Source organism: Nerophis ophidion, linkage group LG04 (genome assembly GCF_033978795.1).
Source record: "Nerophis ophidion isolate RoL-2023_Sa linkage group LG04, RoL_Noph_v1.0, whole genome shotgun sequence".
Lineage (NCBI taxonomy): Eukaryota > Metazoa > Chordata > Actinopteri > Syngnathiformes > Syngnathidae > Nerophis > Nerophis ophidion.
Window position 1 is genome coordinate 80,953,483 of NC_084614.1, and position 22,330 is coordinate 80,975,812.

General features: G+C 34.5%; 1 protein-coding gene across 1 annotated transcript in view; it reads right to left on the reverse strand.

Moving 5' to 3' along the window:
- LOC133552021 (proto-oncogene DBL-like) overlaps positions 1 to 12,776 on the reverse strand; it is a 42,956-nt gene extending 30,180 nt beyond the window's left edge. The window contains exons 1-6 of the mRNA XM_061899266.1: positions 12,584 to 12,776; positions 12,176 to 12,310; positions 11,975 to 12,091; positions 10,109 to 10,258; positions 5,214 to 5,359; positions 5,013 to 5,127 (exon numbers count right to left, since the gene is read on the reverse strand). Coding sequence (XP_061755250.1) covers positions 5,013 to 5,127; positions 5,214 to 5,359; positions 10,109 to 10,258; positions 11,975 to 12,091; positions 12,176 to 12,310; positions 12,584 to 12,622 — 702 coding nt within the window. The 5' untranslated portion in view covers positions 12,623 to 12,776. The remainder of the gene's footprint in view (positions 1 to 5,012; positions 5,128 to 5,213; positions 5,360 to 10,108; positions 10,259 to 11,974; positions 12,092 to 12,175; positions 12,311 to 12,583) is intronic.
- Between the last annotated feature and the right edge of the window lie 9,554 nt (positions 12,777 to 22,330).

Consider the following 22,330-nt stretch of genomic DNA (forward strand, 5'->3'; position numbering starts at 1 on the left):
TGAAAAGTTCAATAAAATTCTACTAAATATATTTGAGATCCGAAAGGTTCCCCACTCATAAAGTGATGCATTTTTATTAGTTTTTTTTTTAACACTTAAATTTCAAGATCAACTTCTGAATTATCTGTCGATTTTAAGTTCGAACAATTATTTTGTTTGTTTTATGCTCTTTTGTCAAAACTTTGATGTTTTCCTTCCTTCCTTCCTTCCTTCCTTCCTTCCTTCCTTCCTTCCTTCCTTCCTTCCTTCCTTTATTTACCAATTAAAGCCCTCAAATATCAATAATGCAGGACACCATTGATTTTAATTATTTAATACTTTTGAGTAATCACAGTGAAAAGTTAAATAAAATTCTACTAAATATATTTGGGATCCAAAAGGTTCCCCACTCATAAAGTGATGCATTTTTATTAGTTTTTTTTTTTTTTTTTTTTTACTTTTAACACTTAAATTTCAAGATCAACTTCCGATATATCTGTCAATTTTAAGTTTGAACAATTATTTCGTTTGTTTTATGCTCTTTTGTCAAAACTTTTATGTTTTTATACGGCAACCACACATGTGCAATATTTTTTTCCACTTAAAACATTTTAAAGTGATAATTTTTAAGTAATAATTCATTAAAACAGATTTTTTTTGTCCTTTTTTTTTGAGCAATGGGAAAAAAAGAAAATTTAAAAAAATGCTTTTGTGTCAACATTGCCACTTTTCCTCATTAGATTTCACCTCATTCCACTTTTTTAAAATGTTTTTTTTTTTAACTTTTGCAATACTATCAATTTTGAAATTTTTGCAGAATGTGTGGCGGGCCGGTAAACGATTAGCTGAGGGCCGCAAATGGCCCCCGGGCCGCACTTTGCACACCCCTGGTTTACAGTAATAGTTATTTAAACATGAATAGTAGGCGTCAGCAAACAGCTGGACAAAGTCTTCCCAGCAGGCAATAGCCATTGATACAACGTGGATTATACGTACATGTCCTTTAAAGTTAAAGTACCAATAATTGTCACACACACACTAAGTGTGGCGGATTTTTTCTCCGCATTTGACCCATCACTCTTAATCACCCCCTGAGAGGAGAGGGGAGCAGTGAGCATCAGCGGTGGCCACGCCCAGGAATCTTTTTATGGTGATTAACCCCCAATTCCAACCCTTGATGCTGAATGGAAGGAGGTTACGAGTCCCATTTGTATAGTCTTTGGTATGACTCAACCGGGGTTTGAACTCACAACCTACCGATCTCAGGTCGGACACTCTAACCCAGGGGTCACCAACGCGGTGCCCGCGGGCACCAGGTCGCCCGTAAGGACCAGATGAGTCGCCCGCTAGCCTGTTCTAAAAATAGCTCAAATAGCAGCACTTACCAGTGAGCTGCCTCTATTTTTTACATTTTATTTAATTACTAGCAAGCTGGTCTCGCTTTGCTCGACATTTTTAATTCTAAGAGAGACAAAACTCAAATAGAATTTGAAAATCCAAGAACATATTTTAAAGACTTGGTCTTCACTTGTTTAAATAAATTCATTTATTTTTTTTACTTTGTTACGTATAACTTTTCGAAAGACAATTTTAGAGGAAAAATACAACCTTAAAAATGATTTTAGGATTTTTAAACACATATACCTTTTTACCTTTTAAATTCCTTTCTCTTCTTTCTTGACAATTTAAATCAATGTTCAGGTATTTTTTTATTGTAAAGAATAATAAATACATTTTAATTGAATTCTTCATTTTAGCTTCTGTTTTTTCGACAAAGAATATTTGTGAAATATTTCTTCAAACTTTTTTATGATTAAAATTCAAAAAAAAATATTTTGGGAAATCTAGAAAATCTTTAGAATCAAATTTAAATGTTATTTCAAAGTCTTTTGAATTGGTTTTAAAATTGTTGTTATAGAACATCTACAAGAAATATTGATTTGTCTTTGTTAGAAATATAGCTTGGTCCGATTTGTTATATATTCTAACAAAGTGCAGATTGGATTTGAACCTATTTAAAACATGTCATCAAAATTCAAAAACTAATCTTAATCAGGAAAAATTATTAATGATGTTCCATAAGTTCTTTTTTGAATTTTTTCAAAAAGATTCGAATTAGCTAGTTTTTCTCTTCTTTTTTTCAGTTGATTTTGAATTTCAAAGAGTCGAAATTGAAGATAAACTATGTTTCAAAATTTTATTTTCATTTCCTGTTTTCTCCTCTTTTAAACCGTACAATTAAGTATTTTTTTCATCATTTATTCTCTACAAAAAACCTTCCGTAAAAGGAAAAAAAATGTATGACGAATGACAGACAGAAATACCAATTTTTGTATATATATATATATATATATATATATATATTTTTTTTTTTTTTCTTTTCTTTCTTTTTCTTTTTTAAGTGTGTATCAAACTGGTAGCCCTTTGCATTAATCAGTACCCAAGAAGTAGCTCTTGCTTCCAAAAAGGTTGGTGACCCCTGCTCTAACCACTAGGCCACAGAGTAGGTGGACTTTGAAACAACAATACAAAATTGTTATATTTGTAATTTGAGGCAACGTTGATGTCTGACGATGTTTGAATAACCAAAATCCAATGGTCGAATCAATGTCAGTATAGCTCGGTTGGTAGAGTGGCCGTACCAGCAACTTGTTCAGGTTCGATCCCCGCTTCCGCCATCCTAGTCACTGCCGTCGTGTCCTTGGGCAAGACACTTTACCCACCTGCTCCCAGTGCCACCCACACTGCTTTAAATCTAACTTAGATATTGGGTTTCACTAGGTAAAGCGCTTTGAGTCACTAGAGAAAAAGCGCTATATAAATATAATTCACTTCACTTCAGAACCCGACATTGATTAAACTTCGTCAAAGAGCATGTTGTTTCGACGTTAGGTTTGAGTTGCTTAACGCCAGGACCTAATTCAACAAGTTCTGAACAATTTCACGGTTTCCTCGTGAGGAACCTTGAAATATCCCTCCTTCCATCATCTTCCGCTTATCCGGGGTCGGGTTGCGGGGGCAGCAGCCTAAGCAGAGAAGCCCAGACTTCCCTCTCCCCAGCCACTTCGTCCAGCTCTTCCCGGGGGCAAATCCCGAGGCGTTCCCAGGCCAGCTGGGAGATATAGTCTTCCCAACGTGTCCTGGGTCTTCCCCGTGGCCTCCTACCGGTCGGACGTGCTCTGAACACCTCTCTAGGGTGACCAGATGCCTACCCCACCTCATCTGCTGATCCGCCTCCGCTTGGGATGGTTTCCTGCTGGCTCCGCTGTGAACGGGACTCTCGCTGCTGTGTCGGATCCGCTTTGGACTGGACTCTCGCGACTGTGTTGGATCCATTATGGATTGAACTTTCACAGTATCATGTTAGACCCGCTCGACATCCATTGCTTTCCTCCTCTCCAAGGTTCTCATAGTCATCATTGTCACCGACGTCCCACTGGGTGTGAGTTTTTCCTTGCCCTTATGTGGGCCTACCAAGGATGTCGTAGTGGTTTGTGCAGCCCTTTGAGACACTAGTGATTTAGGGCTATATAAGTAAACATTGATTGATTTGGCTCCTCTTTATGAGAAGGAGCAGCGGCTTTACTTTGAGCTTGAAAGGTCGATACAGGTTAAAAAAAAATTTATATATGTCACAATGACATGTCCAGGGTGTACCCCGCCTTCCGCCCGATTGTAGCTGAGATAGGCTCCAGCACCCTCCGCCACCCCAAAGGGAATAAGCGGTAGAAAAATGGATGGATGGACAAATACGGGCCAAACGCCAAAAAACACACTGTGGTGTATAAAGATTCTATACCAGTGGGGCGGGATAGCCGTGCCAGCAACCTGAGGGTTCCTGGTTCAATCCCCGCTTCCGCCATCCTAGTCACTGCCCTCGTGTCCTTGGGCAAGACACTTCACCCACCGGCTCCCGGTGCCACCCACACTGGTTTAAATGTAACTTAGATATTGAGTTTTCACTATGTAAAAGCGGGCTTCACGTCTGCCTCACAATACGAAGGTCCTGAGTAGTCAGGGTTCAATCCCGGGCTCGGGATCTTTCTGTGTGGGGTTTGCATGTTCTCCCCCGTGACTGCGTGGGTTCCCTCCCTCCCACTTCCAAAGACATGCACCTAGGGATAGGCCCCTCCCACTTCCAAAGACATGCAACTGGGGATAGGCCCCTCCCACTTCCAAAAACATGCACCTGGGGATAGACCCCTCCCACCTCCAAAGACATGCACCTGGGGGTAGGCCCCTCCCACCTCCAAAGACATGCAACTGGGGATAGGCCCCTCCCACCTCCAAAGACATGCACCTGGGGGTAGGCCCCTCCCACCTCCAAAGACATGCAACTGGGGATAGGCCCCTTCCACTTCCAAAGACATGCACCTGGGGATAGGCCCCTCCCACTTCCAAAGACATGCAACTAGGGATAGGCCCCTCCCACCTCCAAAGACATGCACCTGGGGATAGGCCCCTCCCACCTCCAAAGACATGCACCTGGGGATAGGCCCCTCCCACTTCCAAAGACATGCAACTAGGGATAGGCCCCTCCCACCTCCAAAGACTTGCACCTGGGGATAGGTTGATTGGCAACACTAAATGGTCCCTAGTGTGTGAATGTTGTCGGTCTATACGTGTTGGCCCTGCGATGAGGTGGCGACTTGTCCAGGGTGAACCCAGCCTTCCGCCCGATTGTAGCTGAGATAGGCTTACTCCAAAGGGAGTAAGCGGTAGAAAATGGATGGATGGACTATGTAAAAGCGCTAACCCCCAACCTACTCAGTGGCCTAGTGGTTAGAGTGTCCGCCCTGCGATCGGTAGGTTGTGAGTTCAAAACCCCGGCCGAGTCAGACCAAAGACTATAAAAAAAATGGGACCCACTGCTCCCCTCATTTCGCAGGGGGTGATCAAGGGCGACGGGTCAAATGCAGAGAATAATTTCGCCACACCTAGTGTGTGTGTGTGACAATCATTGGAACTTTAACTTTTGAGTCACGAGAGAAAAGTGCTATATAAATATAATTCACTCCACTTCATACACACACCTGCTGGAAGCTGCTCTCGTAGAGAATGAGCTGGTGGTACTGCTGCAGCTTCAAGTGGTGCTTGTCGAAGAAACCATCGAAGGCCTCCTCCATGTCTCGCAGCTGAGCCAGCAGCCTGACACACACACACACACACACACACACACACACACACACACTTTTATGTTGCCTTCTCTTGCATGTCAGAGCAAGAAGTCTGACCTTTGAACCGTATCCATGTCCGCTTGGACGTCCTCCTCCTCCTCCTCCTCCTCTTTCTGGTCCTCCGCCGTCCTCTTGGACACTTTCAGTGTCTCCAGGTTGTCCAGCAGGAGGCGACCTTCCTTCAGGACCCCTCGGATGTCGCTCTTCAACGACAACGACAACAACAAAATAAGACCACAACTACAGCAGCATTGTTGAGGGCTGTGAAACTTTATGCACCGAACGATTCGATCCAACTCCGATTCCCGGGGTGACGATTCTAGTCAGAATCGATTCTTGCAACTAGTGTATTATCCATCCCATCCATCCATTTCTACCGCTTATTCTCTTTTGGGGTCGCTGGCGCTGATTTTGTAATATAATAACTGTTTCGAAAACAGGTTACAGGCTCGAAAAGCTTCTTCAACCAGAAGGAATGAGATGGCCTAAAAATGTCTTTAAAAAAATTGTTTCTGATTAAAAAAAAATGTTTTTAGAAACATTATGGCCTAAACATGTCTGTTAAAAAATGTATTCTGATAAATAAATAAAAATAATAATACATATTGAAAACATTATGGCCTAAAAACGTATTTTAAAAAATTGATAGTGACAAAACAATAAAATACAATAAAAAAAAAACATTAAGCCTAAACACATCTTTTAAAAAATGTGTTCTGATAAAAAAACATCATTGTGGCCGAAAAACGTCTTTTTAAAATTTTTTATTTTAAAAAAATTGTTTCTGATAAAAAAAAATGTTTTTAAAAACATTACGGCCTAAACATGTCTGTTAAAAAATGTATTCTGATAAATAAATAAAAATAATAATACATATTGAAAACATTATGGCCTAAAAACGTATTTTAAAAAATTGATAGTGACAAAACAATAAAATACAAAAAAAAAAAAACATTAAGCCTAAACACATCTTTTAAAAATTGTCCTGATAAAAAAACAAAACAACATTGTGGCCGAAAAACGTCTTTTTAAAATTTTTTATTTTAAATAAAAATAGTTTAAAAAAAAATTGTATGCCCTAAAAATGTCTTTAAAAAATTGTTTCTGATAAAAAAAAAATGTTTTTAAAAACATTATGGCCTAAACATGTCTGTTAAAAAATGTATTCTGATAAATAAATAAAAATAATAATACATATTGAAAACATTATGGCCTAAAAACGTATTTTAAAAAATTGATGGTGACAAAACAATAAAATACATAAAAAAAAAAAAACATTAAGCCTAAACACATCTTTTAAAAAATGTGTTCTGATAAAAAAAAGAAAAACTACATTGTGGCCGAAAAACGTCTTTTTAAATTTTTTTATTTCAAATAAAAATAGTTTAAAAAAAAAATTGTATGCCCTAAAAATGTCTTTAAAAAAATTGTTTCTGATAAAAAAAAAAAAATGTTTTTAAAAACATTATGGCCTAAACATGTCTGTTAAAAAATATATTCTGATAAATAAATAAAAATAATAATACATATTGAAAATATTATGGCCTAAAAACGTATTTTAAAAAATTGATAGTGACAAAACAATAAAATACATAAAAAAAAAAAAACATTAAGCCTAAACACATCTTTTAAAAAATGTGTTCTGATAAAAAAACAACAACTTTGTGGCCGAAAAACGTCTTTTTAGAATGTTTTATTTTAAATAAAAATAGTTTTAAAAAAATGTATGCCCTAAAAATGGCTGTTAAAAAATGTATTCTGATAAATAACTACAAATAATAATACTTTTGAAAACGTTAGGGCCTAAGGTATTCTGTTGAAAAATAAATAAACATATGAATTAATTAAAAAAAAAAAAAAACATTAAAACCTAAAAACGTATTTAAAAATAATTGATTGTGACAAAAAAACAAATACGTTTAAAAAAACTTTATGGCCTAAAAACATCTTTCAAATAATTGTTTCTGATTTTAAAAAAAATTATTACAAAAAATTAATTTGAAGAACATTAAGGCCTACATACATCTTTTAAAAAATGTGTTCTGATAAAAAAAAATAATAATAATAATAAACATTGTGGCCGAAAAACATATTTAAAAAAATGTATTTTGATAAAAAAAAAAATAATAATAATAAAAAATTGTATTCCCTATAAATGTCTGTTAAAAAATGTATTCTGATAAATAAATACAAATAATAATTCATTTGAAAACATTAGGGCCTAAGGTATTCCAATAACAAAGAAATAAACATATGAATTAATTTAAAAAACAAACATAAAACATTACGACCTAAAAACGTATTTTGAAAAATTTATTGTGACAAAAAATAAATACATTTAAAAAAAAAAAGGTTTCTCATTAAAAATACTTAAAAATAAATAAATTTGAAGAACATTAGGGCTTAAATATCTTCTAAAAAATGCATTCTGATAAAAAAAAAAAAAAAAACATTGTGGCCAAAAGCGTCTTTTAAAAAAAATTAAAACATTCTTTTTTTAAATTGTATGCTCTAAAACTGGCTTTTAAACATTTCATTCTGCCAAATATATTAATAAATAATACGTTTTAAAAACATTATGGCCTAAGCACATCTTTTAAATTTTTAATTTTGATAAAAATAAATACACACATAAAAAACACTATGCCTTGAAACATATTTTACAAAATGTATCATGATTTAAAAAAATAAAAATAATAATAATAATACATTTGAAAAATTTTAAGGCATAAACACAAATAAATACATGAATCCTGAATTTCCCCCAGTGATCAATAAAATACTTTCTATTCTACTTTCTATTCTATTCTACATGAATTAATCAAAAAAACAACAACATTATGGCCTATAAACGACTTTTAAATAATTTTTTGAAAAAAAACCTAATACATTTAAAAAACATTATGGCTTAAAAATGTCTTTTAAAAAAATTGTTTCTGATTTAAAAAATATAATAATACAATCTTCCGCCCGATTGTAGCTGAGATAGGCGCCAGCGCCCCCCGTGACCCCAAAAGGGAATAAGCGGTAGAAAATGGATGGATGGAATAATACAATCTGAAGAACTTTTAGGCCTAAACACGGCCTTTAAAAAAATCTATTATAATGAAAAAATTCATTTAAAAAAAATTACGGCCTAAAAGAGAAATTAAAAAAAAATTGATTCCGATTAAAAAATAAAAAAAATAAAAAAAACATAAAAACATATTATGGCCTTTTGAAAATTTGATTCTGACAAAAACATTAATAAATAATACATTTTAAAAAGATTATGGCCTCAGCAAGTCTTTCATATAATTAATTCTGATAAAAAAATAACTTTACAAATTTAAAAAAACATTATAGCAATAAAACGTCTTTTAGAAAATATATTCTGATAAAAAAACAACAACAAAAACATGGCTACAGCTGTCTGTGGTGTTATGTTAATATCAATTTTTTTTCTAATTTTATTAATTCAATTATCATTAGGATTGTTTTTGATTTATAGTTTTTTTTTCATTCATAGGGGACGGCGTGACGCGGTTGGGAGACCTGAGGGTTCCTGGCTCGATCACCCACCTTCTACCAACCTCGTCACGTCTGTTGTGTCCTTGAGCAAGACACTTCACCCTTGCTCCTATGGATCAGAGCGGTCAAGCGAACTTGGATCCCGACCACATGTCAACCGGCAGTTTTCGGTGAGAAAATTGTGGTAATAAGTCGGCTCTCACCGGAGACATCAGCGGAGCTTCCGTCCTGCAGCAGCTGCGTGACTTCCCTCAGAGACACTAGGTCAACACACTTGTGGCCACACCCCTCCGACTTTCAGGTACTATTTAATCTCACTAAAACACTAGTAACACAATAGGCGGATAAGGGATTTTCCAGAATTATCCTAGTAAATGTGTCTCATATCACAAGTATTTGCACTACTGATGAAACACTCATTGTGTCAGTTGGTTTGCTTCCTCTTTTGCCACATCCACGACTTGGGGTTTATCAGGTGTTGGCACGTCGCCCGTTAGCTCGGTTGGTAGAGCGGCCGTGCCAGCAACTTGAGGGTTGCAGGTTCGATCCCCGCTTCCGTCATCCTAGTCACTGCCGTTGTGTCCTTGGGCAAGACACTTTACCCACCTGCTCCCAGTGCCACCCCCACTGGTTTAAATGTAACTTAGATATTAGGTTTCACTATGTAAAGCGCTTTGAGTCACTAGAGAAAAGCGCTATATAAATATAATTCACACATATATCCTATTTAAAAACAACAGGAACTATATATATTGTCACTTTAGTAGGTAGACATATTCACGTTGCACTTTACTGTTGTGCTTTCTTTTTCTTTTTGTCTCCGCATGGGAGAGTGAGAAACATAATTTTGATTCTTTTGTATGTCTTACATGTAAAGAAATTGACAAATAAAGCTGACTTGACTTGACTAACAACACCTGAATCGCTCTCACTACAATCGCCTTTTTTTTTCTTCTAGTCCTTCACTCTAAATTTCCTCATCCACGAATCTTTCATCCTCGCTCAAATTAATGGGGAAATTGTCGCTTTCTCTGTTTGAATCGCTCCAGCTGCTGGTGGCCATGATTGTAAACAATGTGAGGATGTGAGGAGCTCTACAACCCGTGACGTCACGCGCACATCGTCAGCTACTTCCGGTACAGGCAAGGCTTTTTTAATTAGCGACCAAAAGTTGCAAACTTTATCGTGGATGTTCTCTACTAAATCCTTTCAGCAAAAACATGGCAATATGGCGAAATGATCAAGTATGACACATAGAATGGAGCTGCTATCCCCGTTTAAATAAGAACATCTCATTTCAGTAGGCCTTTAAAGATAGACTCTTACAAAAAAATAAATTTTTGAAAATCATGAATCGATTTAGAATCGCGATTAGTAGGAATCGCGTTATGGATTCTAATCGATTTTTTTTTTTTTGGCGCGCCCCTATCGTTGTAACACACCTTCATGTGGCGATATCGCTGCGTGTGCGAGCGCAGCAGGAAGTCGATGGCGTTGGCCTCGTCGGGGAGCTCGCCGTCCGACAACTCCGAACCGAAACCTTGCAGGAGTTGGGCCACCTCCTTCACCGTCACGGCAAACGTCTCGATGGCCTGCGCGTGCACACACACACACACACACACACACACACACACACACACACGTTCACTTCCTGTGTCCAGCAAGTTGATTTAAATCAGGGGTCACCAACCTTTTTGAAACCAAAAGCTACTTCTTGGGTACTGATTAATGCGAAAGGCTACTATTTTGATACACACTTAAATACATTGCCAGAAATAGCCGATTTGCTCAATTGACCTTTAATAAATAAATCTATATATATATATTATACATATAAAAAAATGGGTATTTCTGTCTTATTCTGTCGTACATTTTTTTTTATTGCGGAAGGATTTTTTGTAGAGAATAAATGATGAAAAAACACTTAATTGAACGGTTTAAAAGAGGAGAAAACAGGAAAAAAAATGAAAATAAAACTATGAAACATTGTTTATCTTCACTTTCAACTCTTTAAAATAGCCAATTTGCTCATATATATATATATATATATATATATATATATATATATATATATATATACATACATATAAAAAAAGGGTATTTCTGTCTGTCATTCCGTCGTACATTTTTTTCTCCTATAACGGAAGGTTTTTTGTAGAGAATAAATTATGAAAAAAACACTTAATTGAACGGTTTAAAAGAGGAGAAAACACGAAAAAAATTACAATTAAATTTTGAAACATAGTTTATCTTCAATTTCGACTCTTTAAAATTCAAAATTTCAACCGAAAAAAAGAACAGAAAAACTAGCTAATTCGAATCTTTTTGAAAAAAATTTAAAAAAGAACTTATGGAACATCATTAGTAATTTTTCCCCGATTAAGATTAATGTTAGAATTTTGATGACATGTTTTAAATAGGTTAAAATCCAATCTGCACTTTGTTAGATTATATAACAAATCGGACCAAGCTATATTTCTAACAAAGACAAATCATTATTTCTTCTAGATTTTCCAGAGCAAAAATTTTAAAAGAAATTCAAAAGACTTTGAAATAAGATTTAAATTTGATTGTAAAGATTTTTTAAATTTGCCAGAATATTTTTTATTTTTATTTTAATCATGATAAGTTTGAAGAAATATTTCACAAATATTCTTCGTCGAAAAAACAGAAGCTAAAATGAAGAATTCATTTAAAATGTATTTATTATTCTTTACAATAAAAAAAATTTTTTTTTACTTGAACATTGATTTAAATTGGGCCCTGCGATGAGGTGGCGACTTGTCCAGGGTGTACCCCGCCTTCCGCCCGATTGTAGCTGAGATATGCGCCAGCGCCCCCCGCGACCCCGAAAGGGAATAAGCGGTAGAAAATGGATGGATGGATGATTTAAATTGTCAGGAAAGAAGAGGAAGGACTTTAAAAGGTAAAAAGGTATATGTGTTTAAAAATCCTAAAATCATTTTTAAGGTTGTATTTTTTCTCTAAAATTGTCTTTCTGAAAGTTATTAGAAGCAAAGTAAAAAAACAAATGAATTGATTTAAACAAGTGAAGACCAAGTCTTTAAAATATTTTCTTGGAATTTCAAATTCTATTTCAGTTTTGTCTCTCTTAGAATTAAAATTTCGGGCAAAGCGAGACCAACTTGCTAGTAAATAAAAATAGAGGCAGCTCACTGGTAAGTGCTGCTATTTGAGCTATTTTTACAACAGGCCAGCGGGCGACTCATCTGGTCCTTACGGGCGACCTGGTGCCGTTGGACACCCCTGATTTAAAGTAAAGAACGTGCTAACGTGCTAATGTTTACCGATCGCAGCACGATCCAGTCGCTGCGACACCGCTCGGCTTCGCCGCGCGACCCCGATGCCAGGCGGTTGTCGTCGATGTAGCGCAGCAGGTCGCCCACCGAGCGCAGCATCACCGCCTGAAAACACACACACACACACACACACACACACACGTGGGCGTGATGCTCGCCGCTGCCCGCCCCCCACCCGTCCTTACTTACCGGCATCTTCAACAGGAAGTCATCCTGGCTGAAGCGGAAGCCCAGGTCCGTGCTTGAGGACGGGCTGGGGGCGGAGCCTAGCAAGGTGGAGGGGCGGAGCACCAGGACCAAGTGCAGGTTGCCTGGGAAGGAAGTCTGGCCCAAAGAAAAAAAAAGGGGGGGGGGGTGGAGTCAACACTAATCAATGCCACCACCCTGAAAGTCATCAGTGACGTCATCGCCCAAGCTATCACGTGCACGCGCGCACACACACGCGCCAACCTTGTCAAAACATACACTTAGTTAGCATGTAGCATAGTGGCTAATGTCAATAATGCAGTCAGGCTGCGGTGTTCACGTGCACGCGCGTCAAAGTGAAAGCGCGTGCATTTTCCTCCGCAGCATCAACAACACCCTGATCCCACTTACCGCGGCCCGGCGCAGACGCGGGAACCCCCACTCGGCCATCGCTGCTCGCTCGGTTCCGACTCCTCACGTCCGTCCGGGTCCGGGGGAAAAAAGTCTGCAGTGGGACGAGGTGTCGGGGGCGAGCAGGCGCGCGCCGGGTCCTCCCCTGCAGTGTCACGCGCCTCTGCAGTGGGAGCGTGCACTCACCTCCAGTCACCTGACGTCCGAGTTGCCGGCGCCGACGTCACCGTGACGTCATCCGCGGTCCGGAAACAGAAGTTAGTTGACGACATCCGTCATGAAGTTAGTGCTTCGTTTTAAAGATGTGATATTTGGTTTTACACTGGATGAACAAAAAATTGGAAAATACATTTTACCTTTGCAAACTCATTATTATATTATTATATTCATAAATGTAAGTTTCTCAATACCCGACCTGTCTTTTGTGCCTTTAAAAAAAGATTTAGAACTCTACATTAAAACATTCTCTACCTCTAACAACAAAAAAGCTGTGAAAACGACGATGCTGTGTTCCAAATTGAAGTTATTTACTAAAAATTGAGTGAGCCTATGGCTTTGCACTTTGTTTATTTTATATATATATATCTATACATATATAGATATATATATATACATACATACATGTGTGTATATATAAATATAGGGGTTGTAAATTCAAAGTAACTAACATAGAATACTATATATATATATATATATATATATATATATATACATATACACATATTTTGTATTGTATTTTAGTTATATTTATATATATATAAACACATATGTTTTTGAACAAAACAGTACAAGAACAGTACAAAATAAAACAGCGCTATATATATATATACATATATATTTGTATTCTATTTTAGTTACTTTGAATTTACAACCCCCTGGCGCTGTTTTATTTTGTACTGTTTTTGTACTTTTATTTTATTTATTTTTTAAACTCTTATTTATAAATTTCCACATTTACAAACAGACGACAAACAATAACAAAATAAGTATCAAAATAGTACAAAACATTACAAAATATAACAAAGCCGGGGGGTTGTAAAGTCAAAGTAATTAAGATAGAATACTATATATATATATATATATATATATATATATATATATATATGTATATATGTATATATATATATGTATATATGTATATATATATATGTATATATATATATATATGTATATATATATATGTATATATATGTATATATATATATGTATATATATATATATATATATATATGTGTGTATGTGTGTGTGTGATGTGAGTGACGGTCCACAACTGTATGTGGCAAAATGCAGCTCCACACTGTTGTCGCTTCAATATATCACTGACATCAGGTGGATTATGAATTTCTTTTATTACAGTGTCCTGCAAAACAGTGCAAATTGTAAGACTGTGAGTCCACTTGGGTCACGGGATTCTTGCTTTGGAGGCGTCACAGTTCTGAGCACTTACCCACAGGTAACCGGACATACCACTTCTCGACACTTCATTCATAATTTAATCAAGCAAAAGGAACATCTGTTTTCTACATCATTTTATATATATATATATATATATATATATATATATATATATATATATATATATATATATATATATATATATATATATATATATATATATATATACATATAGATATATATATATATACATATAGATATATATATATATACATACATATATATGTTTTTGAACAAAACAGTACAAAATAAAACAGCGCAATATATATATATATATATATATATAAACAAAGTGCGAAGCCATAGACTCACTCAATATCAGTAAATAACTTAAATTTGGAACACAGCGTATCATCGTTTTCACAGCTTTTTTGTCGTTAGAGGTAGAGAGTGTTTTAATATAAAGTTCTAAAACTTTTTTAAAGGAACAAAAGACAGGTCGGGTATTGAGAAACATACATTTTATATTTTTCTACTTATTTTGATTGTTGTTTCTCGTCTGTTTGTTTGTAAATGTTGAAATGTATAAATTAAGTAAAAAAAAAACACAAAGTTGAGGACATCTGCTAGATCAGTGGTCCCCAACCTTTTTGTATCCGCGGACCGGTCAACGCTTATTAATTTGTCCTGCGGCCTGGGTGGGGGGTGGGGGGATGTCCTTTTTTTAATTTATTTATTTATTTTTCCTTGTCATGAAAAAGGGATGTTTTTGTGGTTGGTGCACTAATTGTAAGTGTATATTGTGTTTTTTATGTTGATTTGATAAAAAAAAAAAAAAGTAATTTATTATTTTTTTTTTTTAATAAAAATTAATAAAAAATTATTCTGCGGCCCGGTGGTTGGGGACCACTGTGCTAGATGGCACCATTGAAAATAATGTTAATAAATAATCAATATGAGCCAACTATTAATTAATTTATATATATCTTTTTTTTGTAAAATGTAAAAAAATATATATATATTTATAAGTTTTATCTTCCATCCATTCATCCATTTTCTACCGCTTATATTTGATTTTATTGTATTTATTATTTTCACACATTATTTGCACCGGTTGTCCAAGTGGGTCTTCTTAGAGGTGTCCTCTGCAGCGCCTGTCCAAAAAGGGTGTAATTTAGATAACGACTTGCTCGGACGTCTTCCGTTTTTTTTTTTCGTGTTCGAAGTTAATCAGTTTTGACTGAAATGTTCGGTCGAGCGCTGCTAATCTTTGGCACGTTCTGGGAGGCGCCGTAGGAATCAAGCGCTTAGTGTCTTCCTGTCCATGTTGGCACCGTGCGGACAGGATAGTCCTAAATCCGTCCCCTGGACTCCCTGAAGTCCACATTAGTCCGAGGGAAGTTATTTGTGGAGATAAACTCTTTCTAGGAAGCACTTCAGGTAAGCACAACTTGGCGGCTAAAAGTCATTTACCTAAACTTACCTTTTCCATCACAACAGTCACTTACACAACACTGTACTACTATAGCAGGGGGGCCCAAAGTGCGGCCCCGGGGGCCATTTGTGGCCCGCAGCTAATTGCTTACCGGCCCGCCACACATTCTGGAAATGCTATTGCAAAAATAAAAAATAAAAAATTTTTAAAAAGTGGAATGAAGTGCAATATAAATAGAAAAAGTTGGCTGTTTTTTTCTTTTGTCTATCTTATTTTATTATTATTTTTGTCATTAAAATGAAGAATTCAATTAAAATGTATTTATTATTCTTTACAATAATTTTTTTTTTTTACTTGAACATTGATTTAAATTGTCAGGAAAGAAGAGGAAGGACTTTAAAAGGTAAAAAGGTATAAAAAAAATCCTAAAATCATTTTTAAGGTTGTATTTTTTCTCTAAAATTGTCTTTCTGAATGTTATAAGAAGCAAAGTAAAAAAATAAATGAATTTCTTTAAACAAGTGAAGACCAAGTCTTTCAAATATTTTCTTGGAATTTCAAATTCTATTTGAGTTTTGTCTCTCTTAGAATTAAAAATTTAGAGCAAAGTGAGACCCAACTTGCTAATAAAAAAAAATAAATCTTATTTTATTATTATTTTTGTCATTGCGCCAAAAATAATAATAAAATCTAACACTAATAATGAATTATCGACCTATCCAAAGCTCCAATTATTTCACATAAAAATTTGAAATATGGAAAATATTGCATATATTGTGTGGTTGCCATACAAAACACTGCTTTCTTTGACAAAAAGAGTATAAAAAAACAAACAAAATAAAAGTTCAAACGTAAAATCGACAGATAGATCTGAAGTTGATCTTGTAACTTAAGTTAAAACAAAACTAATAAAAATGTATCACTTTCTGAGTGGGGCACTTTTTGCAACCCAAATATATTTCAATCAATCAATCAATGTTCATTTATATAGCCCTAAATCACTAGTGTCTCAAAGGGCTGCACAAACCACAACACAAACCACTACGACATCCTCGTAATGAGATTTTATTCATCTTTTCACTGAGATTACTCAAAAAGATTAATGAATTAATATCACTGGTGTCCTGCATTATTGATATTTTTAAGGTTGTAATTACTTCACATCAAACATTGCTTTCTGAATGTTTTGGGCATATTTCAGTTTTATTATAAAAAAAAACAAAGTTGTCTTTGACAAAAAAGGCATAATATCAACCCGAAGTTTATATATTGTAGAGATTTACTGTAAGCATTAAAATAATTAAAAAATAAATAATATTTTGACTTGTTTTTAACATTTTAATCACTTAGACCCTGTATGGCCCCCGGGGCCTTAAAGGTAAAAAAAAAAATTAAAAAAAATCCATATATTTTGTTATGGTTTGAAAATGAAAAATATCAAAATGGCCCCTGTACTATACAATGTACAGAACCCAAAACCAGTCAAGTCGTCACGTTGTGTAAATGGTTAATAAAAACAAAATACAATGATTTTCGAATCCTTTTCAACCTATATTGAAGTGAAGTGAATTACATTTATATAGCACTTTTTTCTAGTGACTCAAAGCGCTTTACATATTCAATTGAATAGACTGCAAAGACAAGCTACTTAATGTTCCCACTGGAAAACATTTATTTTTTTGCAAATATTAGCAACTGAGAAGGTTGAGGAATGCTCATCAAACGCTTATTTGGAACATCCCACAGGTGAACGGGCTAATTGGGAACAGGTGGGTGCCATGATTGGGTAGAAAAACAGCTTCAGTAATTCACAAACAAGGATGGGGCGAGGGTCACCACTTTGTGAACAAATGTGTGAGCAGATTGTTAAAGAACAACATTTTTCAACAAGCTTCTGCAAGGAATTTGGGGATTTCCGGTCTGTAACATCATCAAAAGTTTCAGAGAATCTGGAGAAATTACTGCGCGAAACATTAAATGATTGTGACCTTCGATCCCTTAGGTGGTACTGCATCAAAAGCGACATTAGTGTAAAGTAAATAAAAGGTGAAAGATCAATTAAAAGGTAAAAAATTGGTGAATAAAATATAAGTAAACGGTAAAAGTGTCAGGACTTTGACTAGGATTAATTTTGCTTCTTCGATGCTGAGGGAATTTGGAACGAGCCAGGCGAGAATGTGAGTACATGATTAATTTATTTATATACTATAATACAAAAAGGGAAAACAAAGGGCGCGCTCAGTGGCGGATAATAACCGAGACTAAACTCCAAACAAAATAGCACAATGGCGTGACTATATACAAATAAACAAAAGATACTATCAAAGGTACAAAACAAACCAAAAACTTGCACAGAGGCATAAATACAAACAAGATCTTACGTGGCGTGGTCAAAACAATCATCAGCGTGGCAAGGCAAGGTAGGTGAGTGGTCATAGTAAGTTGCATGCATAAGCAAGTAGTATGCAGGCACAAAAGCAAAGTTCCCAGGACGAGGTCAGAAACAGAATGGTATAAATAATGACTGTGATGATGATTACTAGCAGGTGTGAGGCTGAGGACATGGGCGCGACTTGGAGACCAGGTGGAAACTAAAGAGTAACTATGGAAACAAACAAAACCAAGAAGTACAAAACGGGAAACAAGAGTCCAAAAACAAAACATAACATGATCCAACATAAACCCAGATTAACAGGCATGACAAAAAGAATGTAAATAAAAGGTAAAAGAAGGAGGTAAACAGAAGGTAAATCATAGTACATAAAAAGTAAAAGATGGTTATAGAAACTAAATAAAAAGGTAAAATATATCACCACAGGGACTCAGGAACACTTCAGTAAACCACTGTCTGTAAATACAGTTTGTCGCTACATCTATGCAAAGCGAAAGCCATTTATCAACAACACCCAGAAACGCCGCCGGCTTCGCTGGGCCCCGATCTCAACTAAGATGGACGGGTGCAAAGTGGAAAAGTGTTCTGTGGTCTGACGAGTCCACATTTCAAATTGCTTTTGGAAACTGTGGACGTGGTGTCCTCCGGACCAAAGACAAAAACAGGCGCAAAGTTCAAAAGCCAGCATGTGTGATGGTATGGGGGTGCATTAGTGCCCAAGGCATGGGTAACTTACACATCTGTGAAGGCACCCTTAATGCTGAAAGGTACATACAGGTTTTGGAGCAACATATGTTGTCATCCAAGTAACGTTATCACGGACGCCCCTGCTTATTTCAGCAAGACAATGCCAAGACACATTTTAAGGCTTCGTTGTAAAAGAGTGCCGGTACTACACTGGCCTGCCTGTAGTCTCCCATTGAAAATGTGTGGCGCATTTTGAAGCCTAAAATACCACAAAGGAGACCCCTGGACTGTTGAACAACTTAAGCTGTACATCAAGCAAGAATGGGACAGAATCCCCCCTGAAAAGCTTAAAAAATTAGTTTCCTCAGTTCCCAAACATTTACTGAGTGTTGTTAAAAGGAAAGGCCATGTAGCACAGTGGTAAAAATGCCCCTGTGAGAACTTTTTGGTAATGTGTTGCTGCCATTAAATTCTAAGTTAATGATTGTTTGAACAAAAAAAATAAGTTTCTCAGTTCTAGAAGTAACTTTCTAAGTTACTTCTAATGTTGGTCACTTTAATTTGTGTTAGTTACTAGAAGTAATGTTGGTTACCAGAAGTAACTAAGTTACTAGAGGTAATGTTAGTTACTAATACTAACTATGTAAATTACTGGAGGTAGTTTACATAGTTACTATACATTTTTTTAGTTACTACAGGTAATGTTAGTTACTTAAAGTAATGTTACTAGAAGTAACTATAAGTGGGCGAAAGTCATTTTAGTGACTTAAAGTAGTTTTAGTTACCTAAGTAACTATAATTTACAAGTTCTATTGGTATATATTGCAGTAATGCTAGTTACTAGAAGTAATGGTAATTTCTATAAGTTACTAGAAATAACTATAATTTACCAGAGGTAATGTTCATTTCTAGAAGTAATGTTGATTACTAGAAGTAACCATAAGTTACTGGAAGTAATGTTAGCTACAAGAAGTAACTTTTTAAGTTACTGGAGGTAATGTTGGTCACTTTAATTTTGTGTTAGTTACTATAAGTAATGTTTGTTACTAGAAGTAACTAAGTTACTAGAGGTAATGTTAGTTACTGAAAGTAACTATGTAAATTACCAGAGGTAATGTGACTTACTATACATATTTTAGTTACCACAGGTAATGTTAGTTACTTAAAGTAATGTTACTAGAAGTAACTATAAGTGGCTAAAGTAATTTTAGTGACTTAAAGTAATTTTACTTACCTAAGTAACTATAATTTACAAGTTCTATTGGTATATATTGCAGTAATGCTAGTTACTAGAAGTAATGCTAATTTCTATAAGTTACTAGAAATAACTATAATTTACCAGAGGTAATGTTAATTTCTAGAAGTAATGTTGATTACTAGAAGTAACCGTAATTTACTGGAAGTAATGTGAGCTACAAGAAGTAACTTTTTAAGTTACTGGAGGTAATGTTGGTCACTTTAATGTGTGTTAGTTACTATAAGTAATGTTTGTTACTAGAAGTAACTAAGTTACTAGAGGTAATGTTAGTTACTAAAAGTAACTATGTAAATTACTGGAGGTAATGTGAGTTACTATACATATTTTAGTTACCCAAGTAATATTAGTTACTTAAAGTAATGTTACTAGAAGTAACTATAAGTGGGCGAAAGTAATTTTAGTGACTTAAAGTAATTTTACTTACCTAAGTAACTATAATTTACAAGTTCTATTGGTATATATTGCAGTAATGCTAGTTACTAGAAGTAATGCTAATTTCTATAAGTTATTAGAAATAACTATAATTTACTGGAAGTAATGTTGATTACTAGAAGTAACCATAAGTTACCGGAAGTAATGTTAGCCAAGAGAAGTAACTTTCTAAGTTACTGGAGGTGATGTTGGTCACTTTAATTTGTGTTAGTTACTATAAGTATTGTTGGTTACTAGAAGTAACTAAGTTACTAGAGGTAATGTTAGTTACTAAAATAACTATCTAAATTACTGAAGGTAATGCGAGTTACAAAACACATTTTAGTTACTACAGGTAATGTTAGTTACTTAAAGTAATGTTATTAGAAGTAACTATAAGTAGGCGGAAGTAATTTTAGTAACTTAAAGTAATTGTATTTACTTAAGTAACTATCATTTACAAGTTGTAATGGTATTTATTGTAGTAATGCTAGTTACTAGAAGTAATGCTAATTCTATAAGTTACTAGAAGTAACTATAATTTACCGAAGATAATGTTAGTTTGTAGAGGTAATGTTGATTACTAGACGTAACCATAAGGTACTGCGAGTAATGTTACCTATTATAAGTAACTTTCTAAGTTACTGGAGGTAGTGTTAGCTACTTTAATTGTTGTTACTTACTATAAGTGATGTTGTTTACTAGAAGTAACTTAAATTACTAGAGGTTACATTAGTTACTATACTGATTATCAGTTACTAGAGGTAATGTTAGTTACTTAAAGACATACCAAGTTGCTAGAAGTAATGCTTGTTACTTAAGTAACTATAATTTACTCGAAGTATTGCTTTTTAGTATATTACTGCTCGTCACGAGAAGTAATGTAAATTATTATAAGTAACTTTAAGTTACTAAAAGTAACTATAGGTTACTATAACTCAATAGCCTTGTGGTTAGAGCAGGGGTCACCAACACGGTGCCCGCGGGTACCAGGTCGCCCGCAAGGACCAAATGAGTCGCCCGCTGGCCTGCTCTAAAAAATAGATCAAATAGCAGCACTTACCAGTAAGCTGCCTCTATTTTTTACATTTTATTTAATTACTAGCAAGCTGGTCTCGCTTTGCTCGACATTTTTAATTTTAAGAGAGACAAAACTCAAATAGAATTTGAAAATCCAAGAAAATATTTTTAAGACTTGGTTTTCACTTTTTTAAATAAATTAATTTATTTTTTTACTTCGCTTCTTATAACTTTCAGAACGACAATTTTAGAGAAAACATACAACCTTAAAAATGATTTTGGGATTTTTAAACACATATACCTTTTTACTTTTTAAATTCCTTCCTCTTCTTTTCTGACAATTTAAATCAATGTTCGAGTATTTTTTTTTTTTATTGTAAAGAATATTAAATACGTTTTAATTCTTCATTCTAGCTTTTGTTTTTTTAACGAATAATATTTGTGAGATATTTTTTCAAACTTATTATGATTAAAATTCAAAAATATTATTCTGGCAAATCTAGAAAATCTTTAGAATCAAATTTAAATCTGATTTCAAAGTCTTTTGAATTCCTTTTAAAATTTTTGTTCTGGGAAATCTAGAAGAAATAATGATTTGTCTTTGTTAGAAATATAGCTTGGTCCAATTTGTTATATATTCTAACAAAGTGCAGATTGGATTTTAACCTATTTAAAACATGTCATCAAAAATTTAAAATTAATCTTAATCAGGAAAAATGACTAATGATGATCCATAAATTTTTTTTTTTAATATTTTCAAAAAGATTCGAATTAGCTAGTTTTTCTGTTCTTTTTTTCGGTTGAAATTGAAGATAAACTATGTTTCAAAATGTAATTATCATTTTTTCCGTGTTTTCTCCTCTTTTAAACCGTTCAATTAAGTGTTTTTTTCATCATTTATTTCTCTACAAAAAACCTTACGGTATAGGGAAAAAAATGTACAATGGAATGACAGACCGAAATACTCATTTATATATATATATATATATATATATATATATATATATATATATATATATATATATATATATATATATATATATATATATATATATATATATATATATATATATATATATATATATAAAAAGTCTCACCTTAAAACTCATCTGTATAGTCTAGCCTTTAAATAGACCTCCTTTTTAGACC